At 37.3% G+C, this 20,272-nt stretch overlaps 1 protein-coding gene across 2 annotated transcripts in view; it reads right to left on the bottom strand.

The window, feature by feature from the left end:
* The window catches only part of PDK3 (pyruvate dehydrogenase kinase 3), a 61,638-nt gene that overhangs the window by 1,106 nt on the left and 40,260 nt on the right, over window positions 1–20,272 (bottom strand). Inside the window, exons 6-11 of one of the 2 annotated variants that reach the window (XM_019757052.3) lie at window positions 17,018–17,095; window positions 9,802–9,878; window positions 8,400–8,501; window positions 7,851–7,961; window positions 4,917–5,030; window positions 3,478–3,617 (exon numbers count right to left, since the gene is read on the bottom strand). In XM_019757052.3, coding sequence (XP_019612611.1) covers window positions 3,478–3,617; window positions 4,917–5,030; window positions 7,851–7,961; window positions 8,400–8,501; window positions 9,802–9,878; window positions 17,018–17,095 — 622 coding nt within the window. The remainder of the gene's footprint in view (window positions 1–3,477; window positions 3,618–4,916; window positions 5,031–7,850; window positions 7,962–8,399; window positions 8,502–9,801; window positions 9,879–17,017; window positions 17,096–20,272) is intronic. The other variant, XM_019757053.3, reaches the window with a different exon arrangement.

Genomic DNA, 20,272 nt, shown 5'->3' with positions numbered 1-20,272 from the left:
TTAAAGAATAAATTTTCTTATAATTTCTCATCTACCTAGTGAATTTACCAGACCTACTAAATACTCTGCCAAGATCAATGCCAATTATCCTATTTGCTTAATTTGACAGTTTTAATTGTTAGGCTAACTATTTTAAAATTGTAAAAACTGCTTTCTGCTAAAATATGTTTATCTAATAATATATTAGAAATTAAGACTCATACTTAATTAGTATACAACCTGCTGAACTATTTAGTTTTAAAATTGCCTTTAATATTTAATTAGAACTACCACTTTACAATTCGAACGGACCTTACTATTTATAAAGACTGCTTCTGTACTACGCAAATAACTCCCCATCAGAGCAACCGTTTGAATGTAATTGGTCACACTGATGCCCAACATGCTTCTTGACTTACATACATACTGAAAACGGAATCAAGGGAAATTGATGAAGGTGTTTCAAGGTGATTTAGTTTAATCTGGGCTGGGGATGGGTTGTGTCGAGTGTGTGTGTGTGTGTACCCACACTCAAGTGCACAAACCAAACTCCTCTAAATGTTATCATCTGAGTGACCAGTCCAGGAATACTGCACAGAGGTCCATCACAACACTTCCATAGAAAAAACAATACATTAGTATAGATACCCTTTATATCATTCATCAGAAAAGACCAATGATACTATAATGGTACACAATTGCAAAGCTATATAAACTACATTTGCAGACAAATACCTTTCTGTTGCATTATGTTAAGGTAAGGTTCTCAGGGTAAGAAGAAATATATACAATTAAAATATATTACAGAGAAACACCGCAATGTTAAATTTGAATAAAAAATATCAATATTAATTTATGATTTAAAAATATATATGTATTAGCTCTGTCCAGAAAAGGGGCCTAGAAAAGATATAATGTACACGCCCAACTTCCAGATTATGGTCTCTAACACCCATTAAAAGCAAGCAGGAATCCTTGAGGAAAATAGCTGATTCTAGGACTGAGGCAGGCAAGGTATAAGATGAGCCTGATACTATCTTGGGCCAGAAAGCAAGGAAGCTTTCAAAGATGAATGGGGTTTTATGGAACACAGAGGATCCTGTTTAAAATAGCTCCCATTGGCCAACAGTGTGCCAATTTAAGCATCAGAAAGATGGCTGCTATGTGCAATAGCATGGATAAACCTCACAGAAAGCCAGACACAAAAAGTATACACACTGTATATTCTTTTTGTTTTAGATTCAAGAAGTGACAGAGTCAGATACAGTGACAGGTAATAGAGTTACATGGTGGGGAGAGTGGAGGGAGAAGAGTTTGACCAGAAAGGGGCCTTTTGGGTGCTGGAAATATAAATGTAAAAATTTGTCAAGCCATAACTTAAGCTTTGTATACTTTAATATATATACATATTAAATACATATTATACATATGTATATGTATATATGTTAAGTATTGATTGAAACATAGCAAAGCAATAAAAACTTATAAGATCCATAATAATGCTCAAAACAGAGAAAGCCAGAAAATCATTATTTGTCACTATTTTAGGTGGCTTTTAACTCAACTTTTTACCTCAAAACTTGGTAATTAAAGGGAAAGATTTAAACACTTTTCCTGCCTTGCCAGGAGGAACTGTACTTCAAAAGTGGCCTTAGCTGACGAGGAAGAACTTTATAGGAGAATGTCAGCTAATAATTGTCAAAGGAATTATATATTTAAAACTCGTCCATTTTCTCAATGTTAATAAAATTGATTCAGGCCAAAGTTATCAGTTGGTGTAAAAACTATCAGGTGATGGTTGCATAGTACGTAATAACACTACACAGATCACCTTCTAGTTGAGAAGGGAAAAATAACTATACCATGGAGGGATAAGACAGCCATCATAACTATAGCCAATCTTAACATCACTCATGGTAGATAGACCAGACATCATGGGTCTCACAGTGCAACATGCAATAGTGCTTATGATGTATTCTAGCAAAAAAAAAAAAAAAAAAAAAAGGCTCCATTGAGCCTTCAGATAAACTTGCAGTTTATGAGAAATACAGGCAATGAGGGGTAAGATAAATAAAATTTCAAAGAAGAAACCAAACAAACAAAGGTGGGATATTTTTGCAAGACAACTGGCATGGTCTCTCAACAATAAAAATTGTTCTAGATTAAAAACAACTTGAGGCCTACTCAGATGTGTTATGTGGTCCTGGAATCAACCCAGATTTGGACAAATCAGGGAATTTCAAGAGATGAAAATTTACTGAAATGGAAAGGTGGAGATGGTTAAAGGAAGCAAAGCCAGGTCATAAATCAGTATGAACAGTGTGGTCTCATCTGGGGGAAAAACACGTATATATACAAATAGCAAAATATCTATAAGAACACACAAAGCTGTAACGTGGTAATCTCTGGGTTGTGGGAATACAGTGGTTTCTCTTTTCTCTTTTTTCTTATTTACATTTTCTAATTTTATTTACATTTTCTAATTTTTACAACCTTCTATTAATAAAAGGTTATTTTTAAATTAAACAAATAAACAGAACCCTTACTGTTACTAGTAGAGTTGGAGCTTAAGGGTAGTCAAAGGAAAAAAACTGAAAACCAAAGATTGGATTATTTTCCTGATTGCCATAAAATAATGAAACTCATTATTCTGTGATTGATAATTTTCCCCGTTTTTATTTAAAAAATGTTTTGTGGGAAACTATACATAAAATTTACCATTCGGTTAAGATTATTAAAAAATGGTTATTTTTAAGTGTACAGTTCAGTAGCTTTAAATGCATTCACATTGTTGTGCAACCAATCTCCAGAAGTTTCTCATCTTCTCCAACTGAAACTCTCTCGTCATTAAACAACAGCTCCCCATTCACCAACCCCTGGCATCCACCATTGTACTTCCCACCGCTATGAATCTGACTACTCTAGCTACCTCATGTAAGTGGTATCATACAGTACTTGTCCTTTTGGGTCAGGCTTATTTCATTTCACATAATAACTTCAGGTTCACCCATATTATAGCACGTGTCAGAACTTCATTCCTTTTAAAGGGTGAATAAAATTCCACTGTGTGGATATACCACATTTTCTTTACCTTGATTGATCATTTTAATTTCTTTATTCTTTCAGTTTGAACCCACAGAATTTCTCTCAATTTTTTTTCTGTCAATCTCTATAGATACTGACAAATTTCTGACTTAATTACTTTTAAAATATAATTCATGGCAAGATAAACTCTGCTCACTGCTGTTAATATCTCCACAGTTGCAAGGACTCCTAGAACAGTGGGGCCTCTATTTGAATGGCTACTCTGGCTATGTAGTTCTTGCTCTCCTTCCTAGCTGGGGAGAGAAAGCTACGCCAATATTTCTTTAGGGATTACTTTGCTTTCCCTATGGTAAAACCACAAAGAGATTTGGCTGAAAGTGTCAATTGTCTCGCTGGCACATTCTGGGGAAAAAAATCAGGCACTTTAGAATATAAAGCAAAGTGGTACGCTACTGTTTTGCCTTGTATTTTGAAGTGTCTCTGGGCTCACTGCTAGGATTGCTCCAATCGTCTGCTTCAGGTGTGGTCTTGTAATGGCGCCATGCTGATTTATTGAAAACTGGAAGTCTCTCAAATGATTCACTTGAGAGTGCCTAATGGAAAAATATACACCAGAGGGCCACAGAGTCATTCGTCTCACATGAAGTACTAAAGCAAGTTTTACTGGTTATCACATTACAAACCTTAAGACATATTTTTGGAATTATATTGAAATTAAATTTTCATAGTTTATTTAGATTGACCAGGATGAAACGAAAGCTTTTTTAAGGGAATAAAAACATTCACCCATTCAAAGCCAGTACTGACGTACACATGGCCAGAACAAAATCCATTTTAATTCAGTTAATACTGTTTTGAGATATTTTTGATTATATGGTCTTATACCAAGCAAGCACTGTTTTTCACTGGGCAATTGCTCTCGCAAATGGCCCAGAAACAAATAAAGTTTCATACATACTAGATTTATAAACATAAACCCATAAAGTGGTATCAACTATCACACCATTTAGATCCACTGGCATCTAAGATAAACATTCCAAATAACTGGTTATGGTGTAACATCTTACATGTATATTAACATATAACACAGTATGTAGCTGTGAAAAGAATGAGCCAGTTCTACATGAACTGATAGGGAAAATCTTCAACATATATTGGAAATTTTAAAAAAATCAAAGTGCTGAAATAATCATTTGTGTGAAAAAAAATTAGGTTTTTCCCCATATGTTTATCAATATAGAATCAACTCTAGGATAATCCACAAGCAACTGGTGCCTGTGGTTACTCTGGGAAAGAGAACAGGGTGGTTCAGTGCCAGTGGTGGGAGAGACTTCGTTTTCCCTTCGGTAGCTTTAAAATTGTGTACTATGTGCGCATACTACCTATTCGAAAAATACTCCAAATATTCTCAAGTTTATAAATCAGTAAAAGTCTGACCCCACCAGTGAATGAGAAAACCTGTGTTACAGAGAACTTTGCTATTAGAGCTGCCTTTTATATAACCATATTATGATTACTGAATTCTTATAACTTTGGGAAAGCCAGCAAGTTTTTACAACAAAAGACTAAACGACTCCCGTTTATGATACTCTGTCTCCTTTTATATTAGTCCTTTCAAGAGATGTGCAATTTTTTTTAAAAGGACAATTTATAATTATGGTTTTTTAAAAAAATCAATATTTTACTTTTTGTATCTCCACATTTCATATTTTGCTATATCTGAGCATAAAATCAAGAGTGGGACATAATATGATTTTCACATAAAACGAAAGTAAATCTGAGCTGAATATAAGAGATGACAGATGGTATATGGTGCTATTATCTATTAGTTATTAGAACTTATAGCTTTAAAGAGTAGATGTCTTCATACTAACAGAAATAAAATGCAGTACCTTCAAATAAATGACAGCATCTGTACCCACTCCTTCCATAGAATATAGTTTTAGATCGCCTTGAAAATATCTAGCATACAGACGAGAAATTGGCAAGCCATAACCAAATCCAGCCTATGGAGAAAAGAAAATGAATACAGTGAAACAGGCACAAGTGGCATGAGGATCATTCAGAAGATTAGAATAAAATTTTGATTCAGATTTAAACCAAATAATTTATTGATTCAAACTTTACAATCATGTTTCTGCTCATCTGTGGCAAATAATCTATTTTCATTCTACAAAAACACTTCTCATATGTTTGGAAAATAATAGAAATACTCCAATTTTTGACTAACACTTTCTTAACACTTTAAAGTACATTTTTAGCATTTTTAAAGTAAATACCAAAATCAAGTAGAATTTGAACTGGCAACAAAACCAAACCACATCATTCCAAAGTTCCATTATCAGATTCCCTTGCTCTTTGAAGTGAAAATTAAATTGAATAGTACAGGAGTGCAAATCTACCAGTACTAAGGCTAATGCATTGAAAAGAAAATTTCCTGAGAGGCTATTTCCTAAGTTTCTGGGAATGCTACAAGATTTGGATACATGGTAGCTCCTATATTTTTAGAGACAGAAAAACAAATCCAGTACCTGCCTAAATATCTATGTCATAGAACTCTGTCAGCAACAGGTTGTTGGGGGGGAAGGTCTCAGGCATTGACAAGAAAAAAAAGCAAATGAAGCTAATTTCAGTAATGCTGGAGTGAAGGGGAAGATGCTTTACCACAAGCTTTGGCCCCTCTGATTAAATCCACTGCCAAGGTCAACGAAGGAGGTGGTGGGGTGATGAACCATAGAGTGGCTCAGATAGACCTAAGCTGAAATCCACTTTTTGTGCAACTCTGAGCAATTTCCTTAACCTCTTTGAGACTGTTTTTTCATCAGAAAATACAACAAAAGCTTACCTCAGAGCTGCTATAGGATTAAATGATATTAAAAGTGTAAAGTCTTAGTACAATGCCTAAGACATAGTAAAACTACATAAATGGAAACTATTATAGCTACTACAGTGCAGCCATTTTACCAAGTTACATGAATTTCTACCATTTTCTACCATGTTTCCTAGATTCATTCCTCAGGATAGGGACTAACTCAAAGAGCTGGGTGTGACAGAGCGTACCCTGCCATTTAAGGGCATTATGACTGGCAGAATATGGGCAGTAGTGAAGACAAGATATCCATAATGGTGACTGAGATCACCACAGTAAAGAAACCAGCATACTCCAGGAAGAGGCCAAGAAAATTGGCCTCCTCCATTCGAGCAAGGCCCAGAGCTTGCTGTCAGGTCTACCAAGGAACAGCCGAGAACGCCTGCACCCAATGCAGTACTGAGTGTGAGGAGACAGGTAAGCCCAGAGTCCTGCAGAATGCAGAGGGAGGCCTCTAATTCAGATTTAGTGAAGTTCAGGTAAGTTTTCCCAGGGTGTCAAAGGTTCAATAGGAGTTGGCTAGAAGGACATTTCTCAAAAAGAAATGCATGTGTCAAGGCACAGAACTGTAACACAGTAAGGTGTTTGGTGAGGAAATTATATTTTCTAGTAGTACACATCCACGTGCCCACTTCATAGCCAAGGACAACAGGGAGAGATGCTAGTGGAAGCATTTCTTCAAAAGGAGAGGCCATATGGTACACTGGAAAGAACGAAGACATAGCCAGTGCTAGCTAGCTGTGCCATAATGAGCTCAATTACCTTGGGCAAGCTACTAAGCTTATTTTTTCACCTATAAATTGGGAGGTTGGACGCACACTTTTAAGGTCTCTTACTTCAATTGCTCACTTTCATTAACAAATAACTGACATAACAGTTATCCCCCAAATGCTATTTTGAGACCTGGAATACATGATCCATGTTCCTTTCAAACAACTGGGAAAGGCTCTAGATTTACTTGTAGTGTGTTTTTTTTCCTTCCTTTTGATATTTATTTAAGTAGGTACCAGACCCAGGTTAAGGCAATGCCATTCAAAATTGATCTTTCATGAATTTTCTCAAATGAGAGATGTGACTTCCTTTCTGTTTTCAACATGCTGAGTTAACAAACTCTGTCTCTAATACATGATGAAAAGTGTTGGATTTTTTTCATACAAACAAAATATAATCTTTCTTATGTGCTTCTTAGTCAGGTAGGACTTGAAAAGGAAACTTAATTTATACCTTGAACCATTCTGTAGACTGATAGATATATTGCTGTGTTTAATGACAAAGGGTTCAACTGTTGTTTGTCAATTAGAAACACTCAGCAGGGGAAGAAAGTATGGCCCTACGAGGATCTAAATGCTGCCATGGTAACCAGAAACTTTTCTCACTGCCTTAATAGGGCTGAAAGGTTATTTCCAGAGGGAGACAGAAAGAGCTCTGAAAATGCATACCTATACACCACCTATATATTTCCTGCTTATGCCATTTAGTATAAAAAATTGAATGTTTAACATTTTAATGATATAAACAAATTTGGCGGGGAGGCTGCATGGCCCAGGGTGATTTGGCCCTCTGTGGTATGTGGTGCCACACTGCCCAGGACCACTCTGCAGCCACATACGCTGCACTGTTCCTTTGCTCGCCCGCTATTCAACTTCCATCCCCTCCAAGGGTAGTGCCAGGCAGTGAATGGTGCTCCCGTAGCAATCTTAACCACAGGGCAATGCGTTTTCTTTTTTCTGTATTTGGGAATGAGGCACTGAGCTCTCAGTGTTTCTTAGACACAAACTAGGAAAGAAATCTAAGTCCAAAGGATTCACAAAGAAAGTAGCAGTGACGTAAAATTCCCCCTCCTCCAAACCATGCAGGAAACATTCCCATTCAACGAGGGAGGGCTCCTGCTCAGCTCTGTTGGGAGTCCCTGTTCGCGGTAAGGGTCTTTCCTTAAGCAGCAGTTAAAGACGCTTACCAAAGGAGCAGCCCTTGTAGGCTCCAGGCTTGGTCTAGGAGCAGTTGAATACATGTAGTTAAAAAGACGATCTATTTTTCGAAGGGGGACGCCACCACCTAGGTCACTGATCTGTAATGTACGAAAGGAGGGCGGGGAGGAGGGGGAAGAAAGGAAGAAGAATAAGTCCTCGCCACGCTATACTTAGTTGGAAACAAGTTCATTCAATAAAATCCATACCAGATTACTCTAAAACATACAAGGGCTTTGAACCCCCAATGAAATATGGTTCCTTTGTGAACAGTGTATAACAAAGGAGGCAGGGAAGTGGGGTGGGATCCCACAGGCTTGGGTTTGAGATCTTGCTTACCTCCCTGAAAAACAGGGTGCTAATGAAGTTTATTTTTACTTTTTTGAAGTTTAAATGAGGTCATTTAAGCCAAGGATCTAATACAGTACTTGCAAATAGGACAATAAATATCAGTTTTCTTCCCTTGCCTCTGATTCCTCAGTGTCTAGATACTATTAAATCAACCAATAATTAAAGTATACGTGCAAATAAAGCGTTACCTTAATGGACAAGTCTTCTTTACCCAGAGTAACAAGGGTTTTAACAGCCGGGTAGGCCTGTTTTTTATCTTCATAGAGTTCAACTGTTGCTCTCATTGAATTCTGAAATAATAAGACCCTGTTTTTTAGCATACTGCTGACTCACAAACCACAATTTTAAAAACAAGAAAAAGAAAGAAATGAACACAAGATTACTTATACACAGTTCTTCTGTGGAGCAAATATTAGTTGTATTTACATGGCATTTTCCCCCCCTAAAGAACTTAGCTAAAGGAGTGTTTAAACCAAGAAAAAACTTCCTGATGCTTTATTTTGTTTTTCATCTAGTTTTAGTCCCATCTACCAGACTAAACATCTATTTTCCTTTCCTTCCTTTTTGCTTTTGGTTTTGCTGTAGGGTATTTAAATTATTCAACTTTCACCCAAGAGGAGTGTTTTCATTACGTGGAATGAGGCTGCAGAGCCTCACTGAGGCACTTTAACTCCATTTATCAGTCTGCATTTATGGAGCACCTTTCCTCTAAAGAAGGCGGAAAACCTGAGGGGATTCATGCTTCCCACAAAAATTCATCGTCTGGCTGAAGAAAAATGGAGAAATGTCAGTTAAAAAGAAATTCTGAAAGAGCCACAGCTGTTGAAGAGAAGTTCACAATTGAATGCCCATCTCAACCTTCACGTGTTACATCAGTAACAGTATAATTTGGGGAAGCAAATCAGCATAACTGATTTTCAGGTGTTCAATTTAGGGTTTCACACATTGGAAGAAATGAAATTTTAGCTCAAATGCCTTGTGCCGGTAATATTGCTACTGGAAATGCCATTAGCTACTCGTTAACAAAAGCAACAGCTTAAGCTGTAAAGAGTCTAAAGACTTTTTGGGGTGGAAGGGAGGTCCTTCTTGGTTCAGCTCTTCCACACCTTTCTCCTCTGCCTCTGTCAGATCTTCTGAGTTGTCTCAAATATGTGAAAGGATTACGGTAGCTCTCAGGACTAGAACAACCACTAGAACACCAACACTCAATGTTCAGAGGCCTAAATATGCACAAACATGTTTTTATTTTGATCTGGCTACCACCAATAAAGCCTTTGCCAGGTTTGGAAACTAAAAGGCATCCCTAATCTCCTAACTGAAGAAAAAAACAGTATGGATGTTACATAAAATCACTAAAGAACAATTAAGCTTCAAAATCAGTATGTACTAACATTCACGAAAACTATACTGTACACCACCTATTTTTCATTTCACAGTGTACAAATTATAAAACCCACAGGATATCAGAACTAGAATTTTTTTAAATGGTTATGCAGAACCTTTTTTTATGCTAATCTAATGAATCCATTACGTCCTGAATCAAAGTAATTTAAAATGAAGACTTTTTCCATGTTGCTCAATTCCACTTACCTTGAACAACTCAAATAGCATGTGAAACAGATGTGAGGGCACATAAACTACCTGAATAGGTTTGTTTGGAGCTTTGGCTGAAAACAGAGACAAAACCGTCAATGAATAAGGACGAAAACTAGAAGAAAGTCAATGTTTGCATTCAGTTTTCCAAAGTATATAAAAAGAACTGTACAAAAGGCTAATTTAGGTTTCTGCCTCTAAAGGCAGGGCTGAGCAAAAGCATATGCTTTGAGGTCCAGCAAACTTTGGGTGAAATCCAGTTCCTTTACTTACCAGCTATGTGACCTTGGGCAAATTACTCAATCACTTTAAAACATAGTTGAGCAAAATTGGAATATTATTCCTTATGTTGTAATGTTCTGAGCATTACCTAAGGTCATCCAAATATCACTCAAGTGTTTTACAAATTGGGAGACACCCACCCCTTTCACGGACCCCAGCGGTCAGCAGGGGGAATGTGAAGCCACAGAGGAAAGGGACATCTTCTGGTGAACTGGACTTAACAGCAATGTTAAATGGTGTTAAATTATGACAAACAAGCGTACTGTAATGTAAGGTTCACATCTTTTTTCTACTAGCAGCTAGCAAACAGACCCCCTAAGACCTACAGTCTTTCCTCCTTGCATCAGGGATCTTCCGGGGGGAAATCTGAGAAACCCCACATTCCATGTCAAGCACTAAGAACAGTGTGGGCTATAGAGTAGATGCTAGAAAACTTAGTCCTTCCTCCTTGTGACCTGAAATCACTTAAGTGACTCAAAAGATAGGAACTTTCTCACGTAGAACACAGACATACTCACCCTCTAATAAAGTACACAATTAACAGGAATTTAAAATAGAGCAAACATTTGTGTGGTTCTTAACAGTTTACAAAGAGCCTGAACATACATTATCCATCTGAATCCTCCTGACAATGTGGTGTGGTTCCCAGGGTGGGAGGACACAGGCTTTGCGGAGACTGCGTGACTTGCCCACCGTAACAGAGGAGGCCCTGAAACTGGACACCTGAACTAAGAGCTTTTGTTTCTAAATCCAGAACTCTTTGGGGATCAGTTTTTTTTTCAATTAAGTAATATGTACAGGTGATTAAAAATTTGTTGAAAAGACCCGCTTTCCGGTCTCACTCCCAGACTGTACCCAGAGGTACTACTCTGCTTTGGTCTTCGGTCGACAACACCTACATTCTGTTTTGTAACCCTAATTAACCCTTCTGCACTTTGCCTATAGGTTCTTTTTCACAAAGCTGAAAATCCATAGTGTTAGTGAACTCATAACTAAGTAAATAGTGATCACTGCAGAGCGGCCACAACAGCATATCAGGGCAACACTTCCTTCCCTGAGTCCAATGACATGGTTCGTGTGTCACTTGAAGGAGAATGTTCTCAGTCTCAAGGTGAAATGCATTCTCTTTATCCTCCTCCAGCTGCTCAAAATCAGACTACCCTTTTTAAGTCACAAAATATTTAGACCATGTGTTTCTGATACAGTTTTTATATACAGAGGGTGCCAAAAACATGTCTATACATTTTAAGAAAGGAAAAAAACTGTATTAAAATTATGCTGATGGCAACCACGTTGAGCACCTCTTGTCATTGCAGAAGTCAAACGTGACTTGTATTCATCTTTTGTTATCGGTATATATTGAGTATTACAATTTTAATACAGTTTTTTTCTTTCGTAAAATGTGTATACATTTTTTTGGCACCCTCTGTATTTCCTAGAGCTTCTAACTACCCTTCCTCTTGGGTAACTGGACAAGAAACATATGTTTTCCTCCACACATTACTAAGCTCTTCCAGTTTCTTATTCTATTGCATTATCCAGTCGATTCTTTAAGATTTTTTTAAGTTAGAATCTATCGCTTTTCAATCGTGCTGCACAGCCACTGTCCTCAAATTGGTTTTGATTGAAGTTCTGGAATGTTTTAGCTATTTCTTATATCCCTATTAAACACACCATCTAGTCAGTCAGGTAACCTACTTCAGAAAGGTGTGTGTGTGTGTGTGTGTGTGTGTGTGTGTGTGTGAGATACATTTCTCAATCCTTATTCACTTGATTAATGGTTTGACTAGATACAGAATTCTTCATTCAAAATCATTTTTCTCTCAGAATTTAGAAAGGGGAGGTGGCCTTCTGGCCATGACAGTGCACCTAGTAAGTTTAATACCACTCACGTTTTCATTCACACTGCTGGCTTTCACCCAAGGTCTGATACACCTTGGCTGTAATATTCTGGTTGAAGAATGAGGAACTGGATTAACCATTTGAGGGAGCTGGTGTTTATCCTCCCCACTCCACCTCTCCATGCCCTTCCCTAAACGGGAAAGCTGACTTGGAGCTCTGTGTACCTGGTTAAGACTTTTCAACCGGCTTTCGGATGAGCTGACAGTAAGCTGGTCTCTGACCGGAGGGGCCCCCAAATGCTCGAATGAGGAGGGCTTGCTTTACTTTGGGCTAACAACACTCATGTGAACAGCCCAATTTTTCCCAGGTTGCTCTTGAAGAAAGTACTCCAGTTTTGATTTTTGCCCAGGGGAAAACACTTGTGACTGACTGTAGGCAAAGCACATGTCCCGAGCTCCCCATCAGCCCTCCACGGTCTACCTCACACCACCTTTCAACTAACCTTTTCCCTTCCCACTTCAGTCCTTTGCATCTCCCGATTCTGCTCCTGGAGTCCCTCCAGGATAACCTCCTGCAATCAGGTGCCATATCCACTGCAGTCTCCTTTGTGGTTTTTTCTGCTCTGTCCCATTAACCAGCATACATCCATTTGGTTACCCTCTGGCAGGAGGTGGGATCAGTGGTCCCTTGAAGTACCTACCAGTTCCTCTGCTGTTTGTCTTTGTATTTCATTATTGTCATTTTAATAGAGCTCTAGGAGCACACTGAATACTTGGTCTATCTTCTACCAAAAGGCATGATTAGTTATATAAAGAGCCTTCCGAATTCATCCTTTCACTCACTTCAAATCTCAGGGAAATTAAAATACCTTTGGTAGTTTTACTGTTTTGGTTTTTTGTTTGTTTGTTTTTCAGTTCAATCAACCTTCTCTAGGAGCCATCTGAAGGCTTGCTCAATTACTTGTACTTTTCTTTAGGGATATTATAATTTACACGTCTTGCCTTCCATTTAAAACCAGGTCAAATGTTTTTGTCCACGACTCTTCCCTAATCCTGAGTCCATTGGCTTTTATGTGGTGGACCCTTAGTACTAGACGTTTGTTGACTTTCTAGAATAAGACACAAATGGAATATGAACTTTCCATTTAAAAAAGTAAATGGAAAAAATGTTACAGGTTTTTCATGCTCAAGACTCAAGAAATAATAGTCTCTATTTTGCACAGTCATTGCTCGAAATACCATTCACTGAAACAACACTTAATAAATATCAACAGAACTCTGCAGGAAAAAAAACGCATTTAAGAGAAGACGTAGCTAGGCACTTAGAGATGGTTAATCAATTCCCAAAGTCAACGGATAAGGCCTTTGGAAACAACACATAGTGTGGTTCAAAGTCACACTGGGATTAAGTCATGACTTAGGCATTTAATAGATACATTAATAGGTGTTTAACTCATGTGGGCCTCGGCATTCCATTTCCTAAATGGCACAGTACATATCTCACAGGGTTAATATAAGGATTAAGTGATATAATAGTGATAAAGTAGTCTACACAGAGCCTGCCACATTGTAAGCAGTCAATAAATGTTGCCTAGCATCATTACTAAAAAATTAATTTCTACAGTGTTAACAGAGCTACCAGTAATGGCTTTTCGATTGTTGTATAGAATCACTTGCCTGAAAATACCCACAAAAGCATACAATATGGGGAAATTAGACGTCAATAAAATGCCAGGATAGATGCATACCTTTTCTATGAAACCTCTTATAACAAAATATACATTGTTTGAATTGAAATTTTTATGTTTCCCACCAAATCTAAAGTTATGAATCAACCTCTTGACAGGAAAGACTAATCTAGAAATGGTGAGAAATGCAAGTAGTAACCATAAGTCGTATCTTTCCCAAGTCAACCATGACTTCCAGTAGCCACCCTTTAAAAAATATCCCATATGTACCCAGTGCTATATTTGAGGCCCTAGAAATATCCTTGTATCGCCCCACAGGCTGAGCTTACAGATGAGAAAGCCAAGTGTCAGACGTGAAGTGACTTGTCTAAAGCCCATGTCTCCTAAGTGTCAGGATGCGGATTTCTACCCCCTGCCTAGCTACAGCACTCACATCTTTCCTCTAAGCCATGCTGCCTTACCATATGGGTGCAAAAAAGGTAAGGTAGAAATGTTTATTTGCTTCATGTTTCAGCAACTGTTTTCTCAAGAGAATGAGAAGGCTGAAATGAGAACAAGTATGATGAAATGGCGACTTGTCTTTGGAGAAACCCACATGGGTTGCCACAGGTGGTTAAGTCGAAATATTTGACACCTGATACAAGGTAAATAAAATTCCGTTATTTTAATGCTCCTGTTAAATGTGTTACAGAAAGGATAATAAAGGAAGTTTACTATAGCTGGCCCCCAATATTTAGAATTCTAGTGATGACTGGTAAATAGTGGTGTTCACACAGTGTGTTCTACATAATCCAATTTACTACTTTCTCAGGGAAAGAAAAAAATCCAAAAGCTGGGGGGGGGCGGGGGGGAGGAGGGGAAGGTGATATGTCAAAGTAACAGAACATAAATTCTCAGGCAGCAACTAATTGTTCTTTTGGGTTAATGGCAGCCTTGCTCCTCTGAAGTACAGAGCAGAGCAGCAAGCACTGTCACTAACTACTGTTAGAGGCACCCATTGGGTAATGGAAGCATCCTGAAAGGCGATGTTATGCTAGTTCACACAGGCTCTGAAAATAAATCCACAGGTATCTGGATCTGATCTGACCCCTCCCTGAAAAGAGTCAGCCACCATGCTGTGGGAAACACTCGCGCATTCTCTCATTATGAAGCAACAGCGTCTACTTACGGGGTTCAGGACCAACCTCCGACCTGCATCTCTAACATAGGAGAACCTAGTTAGCGCTAAAGCACAGTCTTTAACTGCACTCACAAAGAAATCATAAGCATAAATCATAAATACATTACCCAAAGCAACAGGAAACTACAGGCGGCCTATAACCACCAGCATTCACTGATCTTAGAGATGGGAAAAGGGCTTTAAAAGTCATGCAGGAGACAGTGCCAAAAATAGTTGTAAAGCTCTTCTCCTGGTGGGATGCATTGCGCAGCATGACAGCCTCGCTGGGAAGGAACATGCTAACACAGCTGGCACCTGGGAATCAGCAAGAACAGGCTCGCTGCTCTGGCCTTCAGCATGAGTGAGGTTGCCATTCACGCAAAAGAGCAATTGGTTACTACCTGTGAATTTAAGTTCCACGTTTAAGGTCAGGCCCCACCTAGCTAGGAGGAAGGGAGAGAATATTAAGCTGCTTCTACTCAGGAAGACTCAAGCTAAGTCCACTCTGTTCTGGTAGTATATTGATTCAAAACAGGGGCACAATTCTTATCTGAGAGCCCAACAAACTTTGACAGCAGCTTTGAGTCCATACCTTCCAGAAGAATTTAGGGGCAAACGTCCTACAACAGCAACCTGAAGTATTTTAACTTTTTGATCTCATGATAAGAGAAAAACATCTTTGGTATATTGTTGAGAGGGAATTTGGTTTATCTTAATTGTAAATGCCCATACCCTAAGACTCAGTCATTCCACTTCTAGGAATCTAACATACAGAAATACTTTGACATGTTCACAAATTTTTCCACCCTCCAAACACACACACACACACACACACACACACACACACACACACGCACGCACAATCTCCATTGGGAAATGATTAAATAAATTATGGCAATCTGTACTATGGGTAATCTCTAAATAACTATACATGCAAAGATCTCTAAGGTGAACTGAGAAACAGATTATAGAATATGTATAGTTTCAACCCTTTATGTAAAAAAACAAAGCTCTGCATGGGACTGAGAAGAATAGTGGAGATTTTCACTTTTTACTCTACATTTCTGTATTGCTTGTATTTTCACAACGAGCATGTCTCTTTTGTAACTTAAAAATAAAAAAGTAACAGAGAAATATAGACTCATATAACTAATATAAAAATCAGCTATAACCCCACTATCCAGACAGCTGTCGTTTATATCTAGGTGCTAGAAATCCTTCAAAATATTTTCCAATGAACTTGCACTATTACAAACTTTTATAGCCCGTGTTAAAAAAATTCAACTTTTCCCATACATTAAATATTCTTTTACAGAAAACAACAAAAGAACAAGACAAACGAATGAAGAAACAAAAACTCATAGACATAGACAATAGTTTAGGGGTTACCAGAGGGTAAGGGCAGAGTGGGACTCTAGAACAGGGTAAATGGGGTCTAATATATGATGATGGAAAGAGAACTGACTCTGGGTGGTGAACACATAATGTGAGATATAGATAATGTAATACAGAATTGTACACCTGAAATCTATGTAACTTTACTAACAATTGTCACCCCAACAAACTTTAATTTAAAAAAAAAAGAAAAAGAAAAAAATTCTTTTAAAGCATTATTTTGAATGGCTGCATAATATTCTATCTTATGGGTGACATCTCTATTTTCTTATAATAAATTTTCTGAAGTTTAATTTACTGGACCAAAGAATATGACCATTACTAATATACTGGATCAAAGAGAAAAAACATTATTAGCATTTTTTGAGAAAAGCTGTACCAATTTAAACTTATACCAGAAATGTGTAAGTGTTGGTAAGAGAATATTTTGGGGGGCACCAATTCAAAGCAATAAAATGTTTTAATCATTGCCATTTTAAAGACAAAAAATGGCATTTCTCTGTGCTTTTGTTTGTACTTATTTGATTAAGAAAGTTAAACACTTTCCCATGTGTTTATTGACTGTTTGTGTTTGTTATTTTGAGAACTTCCTATTTATACCTTTGTGCATTTTCTACCTGGATTACTTCTGTTCCAAGAACTTTTGAGTTCTAATAGATTACACATTCCTGTACAAAAACTCCTTACCACAATATACCTACCTGACCACAGATACAGAAAAGGTTTTAAAAAGATAAAAAAGATTTTAAAAGCAGCATAAGTTTAGGATCTCACTGAAATATAGCTCAGGTATAATCAGTTTTTTAGTCAGCTCCTTTGTATTTAAAGTGAAAGTATTTCTCTTTTACCATTGAATTCTTCCACTTCCAGCTCTGGGGCCACCAGGTAATACTGTTCACACAGCATCTTGGCAGTTTCGTATGCATCTGCAAGGAAAGAAAACAAAAGGTTAGCTGCTGCACTAATAATGTAGGCACAAATAGGTAGGTAGGTGGGCAGGTAGGTAGACAGACAGACAGACAGACATAACAGAATAAGCAAACAAGGACAATTTCTAACCTGATGGATTTAGAATTCATCAACTATTGCCTTTTTTAAAAAAACAAAAACAGTATTTTTGGCTATAACAGCATTACGGAGACTGAACCAAAATTTCTCCCTTAAAGTTTTAATGACCACAAATATCAAAATACTGCACTAATGACTATATGGCCAGCTCTATACTAAGCACACATTTGTTTAATTTTTAAATATTCCTAAAAGGCATTTTTCATGAGAATCTATAAACTCAAGGCAGTACTTCTGAACACCATGTAACTTGACTAAATTATAGCAAAAACATAAAAAGGTATTTCTTGTAATATAAAAAATAATAATGGCAACAGTCTTAAGATTTGCCAATTATCTGTAAATGAAACATCATTAGTATTACTGAATGAATGGATTTCCATGAGCCACGCATTCTAAATTATTGGAGACACCACCATCACTTAAAAATGTCCTTTAAGTTAGTTAAAGGTAACAGGTTCAGGCTGATGTTTATCAAAGTCCGAGGAGCAACAGTTCACTTTTCAAAGGAAAAAAAAAAAGACATAGGGTAAGAGGATCAGGGCCATTACAGATATAGCTGGAAGAGAGAATTCAGAAGGATACATCCCAAAATATGGGGACAAATTAAGAAAGCAAAAGTGCATTATTATATACTCATGTGTGCCTTTTCTCTTGAATGTAAACAATTTGAGGTCAGGGTTTATGTCTTACACTTGTTTTGTAATTCACATAGAACTTAGTATATGCCCGTTAATTGGTCAGTAAATATTCCTTGGTTTGACAGATTTGAAACCTTTTGATAATTTACTTTTTTAAAAACAGCTTTAATGAGGTACTATTCAAGTCACCCATGTAAAGTGTACATACAAGTCAGTGGTTTTCAATGTGTCCACAGAGTTTTGCATCTATCACCACAATCAAATTTACATTTTCATCGCCCCAGAAAGAAACTCCCTAACCATTAGCAGTCATTCTCCCCTCCCCAGCCCTAGGCAACCACACATCTACTTTGTCTCTAGAGATTTGCTGTTCTGGATATTTCATATAAATGGAATCCTGTAATATGTGGCCTTTGGTGTCTGGCTACTGTGACTTAGCATAATGTTTACAAGGGTCATCATGCTGTTGCATGTGTCAGTACTTCATTCCTTTTTTTTTGCTGAATAATATTGCATGGCACAAATATACCACATCTTGTTTACCCATTCACCCATTGACAAATATCTGGAATGTTTCCACTTTTTGGCTATTACAAATAACATTGCTACGAACATTCATGTCCAAGTTTTTTGTAAACATGTTTTCATTTCTCTTGGGTATACACCTAGCAGAAGAAAACTGCTTGATCATATGGTAGCTCTATGTTTAAATGTTTGCAGAACAGCTAGACTGTTTTCCAAAGTAAAATATATTTTAAGTTTCACCTTTACAATTTCCAAAGATTAGATATTTAAATTACTTTAAAACGATTCATAGGCACGTCTGCAATGTTCTCAACTGGATATCAGCTCTTCAGAGACAGGCTCGTACTTCTTTTACATTCCCCACATCGACACTGTGCATGGAGTAAATATGTGTTTAAGATTCGATTCAGGTAAGAGAAAGAAAGAAGGAAGGACGGGAGGAAGGAAGGGGAAAAATAAGCCCTATGGAGTCTAAATACGTTAAAATTTGATGTATCAACCTAAAAATAATACAAAGATAAGATTAGGGTATGTTCAAGCTATAAGTTTTGGTTCATTTACCTCATATTGCTCCCAAATAAAAGTTTACAAAATATTTGACCTCAGAATAAAAACTGTAACAATAGAGACATTCAAATAACTGACAAGATGAAATAATGAGGGCATAATGAGGAAATGTTAGTTAAGAGGAGAGAAAAAATATAGTTGATCAGTGTGAAAATAGACATTAAAGTAGGACTGAATTTAAACCCCAAAATAATTAAAATTTAGAATTATACTAAACTTACAAGTTTTTTCCTAGCGTATAATAAACTTCATCAAATATTTGTTAAGTACTTTTGTAAAAAGAAAATAAATCAAGACTCACTCTTTTTGCTTTGGCTACACCAGCAAACAATGTTACATCTCCACCTAGTGACACAATAGCACAAAGCCAACCAAGGACTGCCAGGGCCACTTCACTTAAACCAACAAATACTGAAATCGAAACATGATGCTTCATTACCCATATCCAAGGCCAATATATCTCCACAGAACAAATCCTCCAAGTATATAACATCCTTTAAGGTGTTTAAACATTGTTCTTCCATTCACTATAAAGGGAAGAATCCAGTCCCTCTAACTGTGCTAGCTCTTCACGGTATTCAGGTGCCAAATGGCAGAAGATTATAATATCATTCGCTATTAAGAAAAAGTATTACATAAATGTAACATGCAGAAGATGGAAGAGCCCACATAAAAGCAGCCAACTGGGGACTCAGAGACCCAGTGTGGTTCCTAAAACCACATGTAGATAAGAATGTTTAAAGCCTCACTACAAAATATAGTGTATCAGTGCTGTAATTGAAAATTACATTATGATCCTTGAAAAACTCAAGACATCACAATAAGACTCACATACACAAGCCAGCCAACAGTATTTGGGGGCAGTAACAGTAAAATCCGTATCCATATGCACCTTTATAAATCCCCATAGCACATCATCATGCCTTGGATACGACACACACCTAGTAAATATCTGATAAATGGAACAATCCTCTAGCCCATGAGAAACTCCTCAAGGGGTAGTCAATTATACTACTGATGAGACCTGTTCTTTTTGGTCAGACTGGGGACTAGAGGCCTCGTGTGGTTCCCAAACCTAGCTATATGTAGAGTCCATTACCAAGTTTTTTTTTAAAAAAAACACACAGAGATTTTAAAATAAACTCCTGGAGATTCTGATGCAGTAGATCTGTATCAAGGCCTGGCAATCTATATTTTTAAAAACGTAGCAAGTAATTCTGAAGAGAAGCTACATTTGGGGACCACCTGCCTGGAAAGTCAAGGCTGGGTCACGCTAATTCTCTGCCAGGACATGAATGATTA

This window comes from Rhinolophus sinicus, chromosome 18 (assembly GCF_057876585.1).
Source record: "Rhinolophus sinicus isolate RSI-liver-muscle chromosome 18, RSI-T2T, whole genome shotgun sequence".
Lineage (NCBI taxonomy): Eukaryota > Metazoa > Chordata > Mammalia > Chiroptera > Rhinolophidae > Rhinolophus > Rhinolophus sinicus.
This window is presented reverse-complemented; position numbering and strand designations above follow the sequence as displayed.